We start from the raw sequence: 13,046 nt of genomic DNA, 5'->3' as shown, positions 1-13,046 counted from the left end.
ACCACAGCATTGAGTGACAGGATCACTGATGACTAACAGCAACAGAGCCGACTATTTTTTCCTCTCTTCGGATTTCTCACCAAGCATTTGTGCTGCTAATTCCTCCAAGCTGAATGTAGCATAAATCCCTAGATGTATTCTTTGCGGGAAAGTTGACGTCGGTAATTATTTCCTGGGAACAAGATTAAATTATTTGCACCTTTGACAGAAAATATGCATTCATACCATAATGCAAAAATTGGAGGATTGTCAAATGATACACATATTACATAATACATGTAGTTCATGCATTTTACGATTTTATATCCTTATCTATAGTGCTACGGCATAAATTACAAATTTCAAGTCCTTCAGTTTCTCCATTTTTGACTGTAGATGGCCATAACTCTCCAAAGGTACGAAAGCAATAACAAAAACTACAACCTAAATCGCATTGTTAATTCACATGGTGATTGCTTAGAACAGAAGACAAGAGACTTCAGGGCCTGCAGAGCAGAAAGTGTTTTGATTTTTAAATTTGTACTGCTGCTCTGACTCATACATATGAAAGCCACCATTTAAAGTACAAAGAATCACAGGAGGGGAACCAAAAGCGTCCCTTTCGGTTTCCAACCCTCCACGGGTTTGAGATCAGAGACAGCCTCCGTCTGATACCAGCCGGAGCTTTTGGGCTTGGAAACGTACTGTAGCCTACCGTATACGCCCCTGTGTGACCCCAGCAGGCCTCCTATACACTCAGACAGGGAGAGACGTCACACTCTGTGCCCTCCCCCCCTGTGAGAGTGGCTGTCCATCACCAGCTTAAAGACACTGGGGGGCAGAGCCGGTCATTATGCACCACTGTGGGGGAACCTGGAGGAATAAGGAGGGGAGGGGACTGTGTCATGGATTTACTATGCTGCTAACCATCGGGGGGTAAAGCAGCAGGTACACACAGGCCATGGTGGACAAGTCTACAGATCCTATACTTAAGTAAAAGTAGTCATACAAGATGGTCAAAATATTATATTAGAGGTAAAATGCCTGCATTCAAAATGCATGTGCACAGGTATATGCATGTTAATGCTGAACATCGACCAAGTGGAGGAAATGAATGTGTTGAGAAATGAACAGTTTAATCTGCACTAATGTAACACAAAGTAACTGTAGATGTCAAATAAAACTCCTGAAGAACAAAGTTCAGTATTTTCCTCGGTAATCTAGTGGAGTAGAATTACAATTGAAATACTCAAGCAAAGCACAAATGCCTCAAAAGGATATAGTACTTAACTATCGTCCATAGTCATTGTGGAAAGTGATATAATGTATTTTCTCAAGCGATGCACTTTTGCATATAACTCTGTGGTACTTATATTTTACTTGAGTCGTTCTACTTTATGTTGCTTTATACTTAAGTGTATCCTACTACATTGCAGAGATATATCTGACATATATATGTCTGATATATAGTTATATTGAAGATTTTACATGTAAAGCATATGATCGGAATTAAAACAATTATGCAATGATATAGATAGAAAATACCAAACAGTATACAAAGTACAATTATTATAACCTACATATTTAATATTGTCCTCAAATGTCAAACACTAAAAATCCAATAATACATCTGAAAGTCCATTCAGCATAATGTGTACCGTCTCGTTTAATACTGAAAGTTTTGGAAGAACATTCTTTCAAATCAGTATTGAGACAATATAGTCAAGTGCCCATATGTTCATAATGGTGATTAAGAGGTCACTTCCTAACAGTCCTCGTTCAGTGCAAAATATATTCCAAAGTTTAGAGTAGAGGTTAATATGAGGCTTTAACTGCCAATTAGATGTATCAAGTAAAAAAATATAACCCCTGTAACTCGTAATGTCGTATGTTATACTGTATATATATATTTGTATTGCTACTCTTCCTTTCGTAAACTATATGACTTCTTTAACACATTGATGAGAATTAGATAGATATATACTTTATTACTCCCCAAGGGGAAATTTGTCAATAATATAAATATCAGACTTTATGGGATATGATTATACAGCCATAAAGTGGCTGAATAAAGAATATATATATATATAGACTGGACCTGTGAGATGGAATAGAATCAAAACCGAACGTTTAGATTGACACATCTACAGCAAACTAATGACGACACAAACTCATAGAACAGAATAGAAAGGAATATATGAAAGAGAACACATAAGAACCATAGAGAACAAAATAGAATTGAAAATGATATAATATAACAGAACAGAATAGAACAAAATTAAATAGAATAATCCAGACTCGATTACGACAGAACAGAAGCAAACGGAAGAGAATAGCACATATGATCTTAAACCTTTATAAATACCCAATGTCTGATCACATCTGTATGATTTAGGTCACTCATGTACCTGACTAGAAAAGAACGAGGCTCTGTGTTCTCTCTTATTCTTTGCTAATGGCTCCGATTCAGAAACTATCAAAATTCAGTGGGCACTAAAACAACTGTTGCGGCCGAGAAAGCAAAGCGCTAATGCTGAAGTAGCTACATTTTGCATACATTTCATGGAGCTCCCAAGAGCGATGCTTGATTTTGATGGTTAATTTAGGTGCCGAATGCATCGTGTCGTCGGCGTTGAGGCTGGTGTGCACATGCAAATCGTCGCCCTGCTTGACGGGAGGGTGCACTGTATGAGCTGAGCATGTTCAGCCCACTCATTTTTATACTACTAGTCTTTATGTCCCAGCCCAGCCTCCTCTCACAGTCTCTGATTCCATCTTGGCAATGACAGACATGCATAAACACACACACAGACACCAAAACACACACACACACACACACACACACATACTAATACACTTCACAAACACTCTCTCAATCGGCCTCACTTCTTTCTCTTAGTGAAAACACACATGCGCAGTGTCCTCAGACTTCGACACATTCTCTCTGCTTCTCTATGGGTGAGCCATCATTATCTAGAGAGAGTGCCAGTGTTTGGCCACAGTATGCCTCCTTCCCAGCGTTGAACTGAGCAGCCGAGACATAGGCTGCTGGTAGTGACACAGCTGTCACAGACATGCCTCATTACTGCTGTTGCAAATGTCAAAGCACTAAAGTAATCACTCACGGCTCTACTGGACACATGGTCATACGGTAATTTATTTTATGGGAAGAGGGGTTAACAGTTGTGTGTATATGGTGATGTTTTTATAGATGAGTGGATTTTTCTTTTTTTTCAGATACTTTGCGAGATGGCTGTATGCTAATGTGACAGCAGGGCTCTAGATATTTGCAACAAGTAATAGTTTTTCACCCACAAGCACAAACTTCCTTCAGAGTCATTAATGCATTAATGTCAATCCAGGATATACGTATATGCACCCAAAACTTACTTCTGCAATGAACATCAATGTATTTGTGCTAGCCATTTAATTGAAAACAGGTCAAATATTCATACAACAAAGCGTTGAGAACATAGGTGGGATTAATATGATCACCTCTGACATGAATCATGATTTACTCGACTGATCATTCATTACATTACATTACATTACATGTCATTTAGCAGACGCTTTTATCCAAAGCGACTTACAATAAGTGCATTTCAAACTAGAGTACAAACTAAGAACAACAAGAATACAGGAAGTAACATTTCCTCAACATAGTCGAACTACAAAAGTACCATAAATTCACTGTTCACAAGTGTCATATTCGGCAACCAGCTGATGGGTTAAAGACTAACATTTCATCCTATTGTCACTACAAGCTGCTGTCACAGCTGTCCAAACCATCATGAGCCACAGTTATATTATTGACATAACTGTTAGTTATTTTAAGTCTCTGCTATTGGAAAATTATAAGGAAAATAATCAGAAGAACTACCAAGCGACCCCAAATGGAGAACTTATTGTGTTATTATATAGCACACTTACCATGCCGAGCAATATGTCAGAGCTCAGACATCTATTTGTGCTCAGTTAAGATCTGGCATTCTGCCTTGGGCTGTAAAACGGCGTGCTTCCATTCAGTCCCAGAGGAGGACAGAGAGTGTCACCTGTGCTATTTGAATGAGGTTAAGAGGGAAATGCATTTTCTATTCTACTGTCAACGGGATTTTTGAAGTTTTTCCTGAAAATATCTGATTGATATGACAGACAAATGTAAATTACAGTACACGTTTAGCTACTTAGTCTCCACAATGTAGGTTTCGATTTGTTAAGTTTGTATCTCATAAAATGTGTTGTACACATGCACACTGTATCTTTCTTTTTGTTCTTTCTTGCTTCTGAGGTAATGTAAGTAGCAAGCCCATGTGGGTTGGGCACCTTAAGGTGTATGACACTTGAATAAAAGATATTCATTCCTTCGTTATGGAAGGAGGGGGACAAAAGCTAATCAGGTCTGTTTTGTTGTAGGAACATGAGCAGGTTGTTTTGATTGAAAACATGTGATTGCAATTTTCCTTTTTCCTTTAAAGTAAAATGAAATATGTAATTTGTCTCAAGAATTTAGTTTTTGGAGGTGCTGAAAAAAAACTGTGAACACATATTATCACCGAATCAAGTTTAATATGGTGAACTTACGTAAACATAAATGATTGCTTATTTAGACATCTAGCAGCAAGAAGGAGCAACATTAGCATTTATTTGACTCGTTTTTCTGGCTACCTGATGAATGTTAGCTCAATGTTCCAATAACTTCTTTTAGCTCTGTTTTTGGTCTCCACCAACTCTTGACTCAAAACTAAATTAAAAGCAATATTAAGAACGATGTTGGAGTAATTTCTTGTATTTCTGTGAGATCTCGTTGAATGCTCCACTATAATAAAAAGTATATATATGTAACAGCTAGTTACTATCTTTGTCTACCTGCTGTTTAAGCAGCAGTGTACAGTGGGCTTTTAGACCTTTTTTTACTGAAAACAGCAGCCTGCTGCGGTCCAGAACTATGCTATGAGCCGTTAGAGGGAATCAACATATTATAGTTGCAAGTTGTAGAGCTAAAACAATGAGCTTGAAGATGCTCAAATGCTTCATTGAGCTGAAGTGAACTACAGAATCAAGAGAAACGTCTCTGTGGGTTTGTCACTACAAGCGTCCCCTTTCACATTACACTTAGTCATGAAAAATACTGATTATAGCATCTTAAAATGATGTGTTATGTTACAAGATACCAAAGAGTGCCCTGTTCTTATACAAACGTGAACTAACAAGCATCTGACACACTGCGATGTCATCCCAAGAGGTTAAAAAGAGATGAACATATGGTTAGAAAGCTGTTTGTATGGACTAAAAGATTTCTGGATCCAGGTGGCTCGAGGTTGCCACAGTATACACACAGGTACACCCTAGTGCTGCTGCAGTATTGTAAAGGATCAGACTTGGATTATTCAAAGGGCAGCTGCTATAACATCATTAATCTAGCAAGGATATGTTTACGACTTGCCATTCACTTTAAATGCAGCCTATGCTGTAAGTCCCTTGAGCGAGTTACCATCGAGATGACGTGCCCAGGACAAAAGTGGTAGACTGGACTCCAGAGTTTACATGTAGTTCACGATGGAGAAAAAAATAGAAGTTATTTCTTCAGTCTTGTGCTTCACCTTATCAGTAATAAAAATGAAGGATTTTGGAGCCAGAACATTGAAAAAGAATTAGGCACTTTCAAATGTTTGCATAACGAGCTCCTTCTCAATGCAATAGTTCTCTTCTTTTTAATCACCTGCACTCTCCAGACCACCTACACCCTTCTTCATGATCAGATACAGAACCGACGGGCTGATGTATGATCCGAGGAATTAATCTGCTAAACCTGATTGCCATTACCGCCATGCGATTATGCACCTTGATTACTGAGCCCACCCCAAGGACCATGACGTGCCCTGGTGCACATTTTAAAGGTATGCATACAATTATGTGGTGATTACCCCACAATAGATCAATCCACAAGCGAATGAGACTGTGTGGCTATATAGACTGTCTCAAGTAGGACTGTGATTATTAATAGGTACTTGAGGTGACCTGATACCTGAAGCTTGAACCACTGGAGCTGCTTCTGATACTTCATATAAGCAAATACATTCCTTTTCATACATTCTGAAAGTCATTATTGGATTATTGTTGTAGAGGTAGAATTGTTTAGAGTTCAAGCATGGATAAAAGGGATGTTGGGCTCTTCAGAGCCGACTGGGCCTGCACTTGTCCCTCTTAAGACGGACTTCAGATATTTAATGGCAGCGCAGATGTGGATGGGCTTGACACTGAGGAGGACATGCTCCAGTTATCAGCCTATATAATATAAATCTTAAGGTCCGTATTTGCTTGTGTATGATGCAAAATATAAAAAAATTGATTATGCTGAAAAAAGGAAAAAAAACATTTGTGTGCCAATCAGAGGGAAACGAAAGCTTTTAAGTCATGTATATGTAAGTACATATCATTCTGAAATGACACTTATCCTCAGAATTTGGGCCCATGTAATCCTTCACTGTCATTTTTAAGGATTTTTTTCATTTAATCCTGAGCCAAAGTACTCATTTGGTACAACAGATAAATAGTGCCATTGACTTATCCAGGAGCAATCCTACATTAAGCGATTAATTAGAAGAGACAATGAATAAGTGAAATCACATCTGTTCATGGTTTTCTCGGTGGATATATATAAAATATGTTAGTCACACACAGACACTAGGCTTGGATAAACCCATCCACAGTGCATCAGTCCTAATGTTAATATGTTTGCATTAGTAACATCCTAGCAAGGATTTAATGGACTTGGTGTGCTACCATTTACAGCGCGTTCTGAAAAATCATGGTTCTCAGTGGCGGTCATGTGCCCTCTCTGCACAATTACTTAATGGCTTCAGCAATTACGCATATCTACAGGAGTAAAAAAAACAACATAAATGTCAGTGAGAAAAGAACTGATTTATGTCTTTAGTCTGCCTTCAAAGAATGAGTGAAGGAGGCTTTGCGACATGGTTAACGTATTCAACAAAGACAACGCAACTGAAACTGTACGTACATGCTGTAGATATATCAAGGACCATTTACAGTATGCAAATGTGAATTTGAGCTTTCAAATGCACAAATTCCATCACTGGCCAGAGTTCAATAACTCTTCAGTCTTCAAGTGTCTGGATAATGGTCACTGTGACTGCACATCACTGCAATTCAAAACCTCAACTATCCATCACTGGACAGCATTTACCACTAAAACAACATGGATAAAGGAATGCGTGTTGATGCTGGCTGGACCCTGTGCTATTGTAAGTGATGGTGAGTGATGGACAGGAGAGGATGGGTACATGCTATTCACAGTGCTCCCTCCATGTGGCAGCTTGCATGTTCACACTGGTACAATATGTTTGTCAGCTAAAGACAAAGCAGGCACTTACGCACTGCCGTTGGCAAGCAAAATAGTGTTCCGCCAGCCGACTGCGTCATGGGCGCATGCATGTCCTACGTCCCTGGTAATACATGCCTGCATGGTTGACAATCACAGATTGTAAGGATTTGGTACCCAATAAAGATGCACAGAGCCCCACACATCTTGAAATTCCAATTTAAGTAAAGACGCAACCGCCTTTGTTGCATTTGCATACCTCAAGGTGTTATTACCAGTTCAATTGAATATTCTGCAGCATTTGGGTTTGTTCTTTATAGTGAGGTACACATGTTGTCGCTTTGAAAAAAGTGGTGCGAGCAAGCCATTGCTTCTTTTTGTGATAGTGAGGGCCACTATCACAAAAAGAAGCAAATGCTTGCTCGCACCACTTTCTTATTCTCGAGAGGTTTCAAGGCAGAGACCATTAAGATTTAGTAGCACCATTCTATGTGTGTGAGAGACATATATATATATATATATATATATACAGTATATATATATATATATATATAGAGAGAGAGAGAGAGAGACATGATAATAGACCATAATCGCGATCAGCAATTTAGTGGAAATGAATATCCTTTTATTGCAAAAATGGATGAGTGAATGAACAAAGGAATGAATGAACTGAGAGCATCAGATCATGTCATGACAAGAAAATGTCCTGTTTTACAAGTTTCCTGTAGAGATTACCACAGATCCCATGGTGTTCATCTCTAGATTTAGAACATGAGAAAGGGATCGTCGAAGTCGGAGAGATTCAGAATCACATCACTGGAGTATTCACTTTAATGTGTTTTAGTCAAAGGTCTTGTGATTCCCAGGGCAGAGTTGTGATGTATAATGTTAGGTCTACAGTGTGGTGCCACAAATGGACTGTTATAATGTATATGTTGGGAGTAGGTACATTCATCTGAAAACTTCGATGGGGGGGTCCCAATGCTCTATGAAACAGATTGAACAAAGGGAGAAAAGGGAAATAGTTGTTTGATCATTCTAAACCATGCACAAGACACTTGCTGCTTCCAGAAAATGTTTATTTTGTTCATAAACTTTTAATAAAAATAACAACATCAATATTAATTTGAAATATTGTAGAAACTGTGTATATACAAAATCTTTATTTGAACAGTTAATATAACTTAAGGTGAGTTAAATAACTTTTTTGCAGTAACCTGTTGGTGACAATTTCACCAAACTCTCAACATTGTTCTTTTTTTTCTTCTTTTTGTTTGCTAAAGTGAACATTTCAGCATACAGTATCTCCAGCTAAATATACCAGGATTTAAAACCCTTTCATGGGAAAGTCCAAGGTAAAGTCCACAGAAACTCGCAGCAATGTGTGCTACCTGATTACTCAAAAGCAATGTTTATATGATTTGCTAGTCATTTCTAGCCTGATTAAACATACTTCTGTACATATTGAAAAATCATTTTTGTTGAAAAGCCCTACCACAACTAGTGTACATACTGATCCCTTTTAAATCCAGATCAGCAGTTGAATTAAATAACTCTTATCATACCAACAATGTAATGAAGAGCGAAAATGTTTCTGATATCAAATTGTAACATTTAAAATATTGTGTTACTAAACAATAGCTCTCGAAAACCAAGACATTATTAATGATTTAAAATACATTTCACCTTGATAGCTCAAATGTAATAAATGTAAAATATACAGTTAGCTATAAAAATACAAAGAAGTACAGTAATACAAATATATTTATTTCCCATTTATGATATATCTTTCACAATTGTCATAATCCAAACAAGTGTAATACAACACAAAGACCAATGACAAAAACACTGACAGTCAAATGATAAGAAGTTAAACAAACACTCAATTTGATCAAAGATGGACAGCATTATGGTCAAAGCCATAAGTATCTTCGCCTACATTCATGTCAATAACCCTCAGTGAAGGCGTACCTTGACAGTGGTTAATATTCCGCTTAAAGGTAAAGAAAACACTGACATAAACATGCGTTTTAAGAAACATATAAACCATTGCTCTAAGAATGCTAAAAGCTGAAAATAAGAATCTTAAATGGAGATATTAATAATCTGTAAGTGCAATCCATCTAGGCTCTAAGGCGATGGAGGTTGGAGCTGTCCAGATGAAGAGGTGCTGAACAGCAGTCATGCAATGCCGCAGCAGAGAGGTTTGGCTCTACTGACAGTAACAGCAACAAGTCACTGTGGATCTGTTTGCCGACTTTTACAACATATGCATATTTGCGTAAAGTCAGCAGCATCAGCAACAGGCAATAAGGCCGAAGCAGACCTCTCTCCCCTTCTGCTCCTCAAAAAACTGCAATATTTGCAAACCCTCTTGTGCCAGGCATTGGCTTGCCAGCCGAACGATCTCAAACATCAACTCGTAATTAGCTGGCTTATCTTCCAAGACGGAAAGATCCTAATATTGTATGTGTGGAGACATAACCTTGTCTTCAAATGCCCTCGGGAAGAGTGAAAGTCCATGCAGCGGTGGTCACTTGTGGCTTTATTTCCATTTTCTCCTTCTGTTTCAGGTGTACCCGTCCGTGCCGCTTCCTCTCGTCGCTGCGGGCGAACCGTTTGCCGCAGACGTCGCATGAAAACGGCTTCTCCCCGGTGTGAGTCCTGGTGTGGGTTGTAAGGTGATCGCTACGGCTGAAACTGCGCAAACAGATGCGGCACTGAAAAGGTTTGTGGCCCGTGTGGATGCGGATGTGCCGGTTGAGCTCATCCGAACGAGAGAAACGCCGGTCGCAGCTCTCCATGGGGCAGGTGAAGGGTTTCTCTTTGGCTGGGCCGTGAGAGGCGGCGGGGCTCTTTCTGGCCCTGGTGGTCTTCGTCGCACGGGGGGTGTAACTTTGGGCGAAAGAATCTGGCAACAAGGAAGAATATAGGATGGAGTCTATGGTGCTCGGTAAAGCTGGTGATGTGTATAAGGAATCACACTGATTGGATGGCTGCGGAGGCTCGGGGAAGGGTTTCAGGTTAGAGGAGAGGCCCATCGGAAGTGGTGGGAGGTAATTATTGTACAAGGGGCTTGAGTAGCTCTGAGAACAGGTATCAGAGAAACATGGTTCTTGTTTGATACCTCCCTCCACTTTAAACTCCATCTCGGGGTTGGGACAGATTGGGGGAAATGTGTCTAAAAGTTCCTTAACATCCATCTGCTGGTCAGGGGGGAAATCACTTGACATTGGAAAGGTTTCTGTCTGGAAACTCGTCTCCAAACAACCAGACTTACTGAATGTTCCCCACTCGTAGCAGCTGCTTTCAAACTCATTCTTGACTACGACAGGGAAAGAAGCGGCCTCTGACTTTGGTTCATCCTTCTTCTGGTTTGGAGCTCGGGAGGAGCCGAAGCTCAATTGCGAAGTGGACGGGTCTAGAGCCTGACTGGCGGACTGATCATCAGCATACCTCTGGCACGTCTGGTCCGGGGAGTATAGGGGGGGAGTCGGTCCGGAGCAGGTGTAGGAGTGTCTTTTAACGCCGGGGTCTCCAAAATTGCCGTTGCTGCTGTCCATCGGCGCAGGCGATGGATAAGTTCCCCGACTGTTGCCGCTGTGTTGCACTTCTGAAAGTGGCAATGTGGATATACCCACAATCTCAGTAATCATATTGAGAAGTGTTTCGGTGCTGCACGGCGCTCCCTGAGATGCCTCAACATAGAAACTGCCAGAGTAGGCGAGCGAGGAGGGAGTGTAGGTGTCTTTTGGGCACTCGCATGGGTTAAACGCAAATTCCGAGTTGGAGGCTTCGGTTTTGAGGGTCGCAGGCGTTCCTTCTGTTGAATCAGCAAGAGAGAAAACTTTGTCATCGCGAGTGTTTTATATTTGGAATCAGTGCAAATTTAACGAAGATGACAAATCAGCGTTACGTAAACATGCATGCGTATTTTGGCACAGGAATGCATTGATAATATGCCGTATCCACGACTGCACGAAACGAGATATCTATCTTCTTTGGTAGCTTATTCAACATATTAAAATGTTCATGCATGCACATTTGATCGACTGTGCAAAGATGCGAACTCACCGTGGCCAAACTGGGCAGGTACCCCCCGCTCTGAATCGACATACACCTCCTGGTTATCTTTCCGCGCGCTGTTTTCCATTCCCAGGGAAGAACTGTTGCAATTCTCAAACTGAGGGTAAAAAGAATCTTTCGCATTCAAATCCATATTGTTCAACATACTGATGCACTTAGAAGTCCGTCTCTCCGAGGCAAACAAAAATTAAAAGGTGAAAATGTAAAACAAATTATGCAGACGGATGTTTTCTTTCAACCCCCCTGTTGATGGTTTTCAACAAATGATCCAAAGCAGTCTGTGTCAAAAAGGTGTACAAAGCAATTAAACGTATTCCTTTTTCGTCTTTGCTCCTCGGTGGGTTTTTGCTTGCTGTGGATTTCACATCAGCGACTTCCCCTCTCTCTCCTTATATACACTTTGGCAGCTCCCTCGGCCCTCCTCCCCATTCATCAGCTCCAGTGAGAGGATTCCCCGCTGCGTGTAAACTTCATGCCCATACATGGAAAGAGGATGTGACGGAGTCCCCCCTCCTCTAACCCTCCCTCCTCCAGTAGCTGCTGGAGAGATGGAGTCTGACGTTTGCAACAAGTGGCGATCAGTGTCGGCTGGTAAAACGGTGTAATGATGGCATTTCTTTCCACAGAAACGATTTATCTTTTGAATTAAAATGATATTAAACTAAAGACGGTCTCGTTGCTCTTGGTATCACCCCTCAGAATATCACGCCGAAGGTGAAATATCTCAAACGGCCACCACCATCCACCGCTTTGGTTTTGACCGTCCTCTCATTGAGATGTAAAACATGGTAGACAAGTGGACAGCAGCGCTGTTTGACTGACTTGATCAATCACAGGAGGGACATTCCAGTTGTTGGAGGCAAGGAGGTACACTCAAAAAACGATTCAAGCCCTTCTTAGAGGTGACACATTTAAATATTGTTTGATACATTTAAATAAATCAATTACAAAACGCAGATATTTATATTGAATGGGTGTAACACAAAATGTATGAATACTTTCATTTATTTGATTTATTTAGGTTAGATGGTGTGCATATCAAGTCAAAATAAATAATGTGTTTCATTGAGGACTACCCTTTGCGCATGCGCCAGCTGAAAATCAGTTGTTTACATGAGGTGAACACACTTTCATGGCAGTACGGTAGTGTAGTGGCTAGCACTGTTGCCTCAAAGCCAGAGGTCCGTGGGTTCAATTCCCAGTCGGGGCGTTCCTTCTGTGTGGAGTTTGCATATTTTGTTAGTTAGTTAGTTTATATTTTGAGTTGGACAAACACAAATTAATTTAATTTAATGAATATCGTTATTTTATTTTAGATGTATTTGATACAAATGAGTTGGACTAACTAAATTAAATTTTATTGCACTGATGTGCTCAATTTGAGTTGGAGTTGCATATAATTATTGGATGGAAAACCTGCCAACAATTTAATTGAGTTCATCCAATGAGTCATTTCTTTGAGTGTAAGGAGGCAAGCAGACGCAGTCCCAGGGGCGTAATGGGAAGGTAGCGAGTAATGTGACAGATCAGTGAACAAAATCATAAACGAAATATTATTGAGGTCTAAGGTGGGATAACTAAAACGTTATCGTATTTTAAGATGTATCTTGAAGGCTATAATACTCAGGATAGTAGGTCA

The 13,046-nt window shown here is 40.0% G+C and overlaps 1 protein-coding gene across 1 annotated transcript; it reads right to left on the bottom strand.

Moving 5' to 3' along the window:
* Window positions 1–9,813: 9,813 nt before the first annotated feature.
* On the bottom strand, window positions 9,814–11,474 carry LOC130189830 (early growth response protein 3). Its single transcript, XM_056408785.1, has 2 exons — window positions 11,396–11,474; window positions 9,814–11,144 (listed from the first exon to the last, which is right to left on the bottom strand). The coding sequence occupies exons 1-2, from the start codon at window positions 11,472–11,474 to the stop codon at window positions 9,814–9,816; spliced, it is 1,410 nt and encodes a 469-aa protein (XP_056264760.1).
* Between the last annotated feature and the right edge of the window lie 1,572 nt (window positions 11,475–13,046).

Source organism: Pseudoliparis swirei, chromosome 24 (genome assembly GCF_029220125.1).
Source record: "Pseudoliparis swirei isolate HS2019 ecotype Mariana Trench chromosome 24, NWPU_hadal_v1, whole genome shotgun sequence".
NCBI lineage: Eukaryota > Metazoa > Chordata > Actinopteri > Perciformes > Liparidae > Pseudoliparis > Pseudoliparis swirei.
This window is presented reverse-complemented; position numbering and strand designations above follow the sequence as displayed.

What these genes read in the sequence shown, in the direction of transcription:
- LOC130189830 (XM_056408785.1), bottom strand. Translation starts at nt 11,474, where the DNA reads ATGGAAAACAGCGCGCGGAAAGATAACCAGGAGGTGTATGTCGATTCA. An exon ending in ACCTGCCCAGTTTGGCCACG is followed by an intron (nt 11,145 to 11,395) that starts GTGAGTTCGCAT and finishes CTGATTCAACAG; the next exon opens with AAGGAACGCCTGCGACCCTC.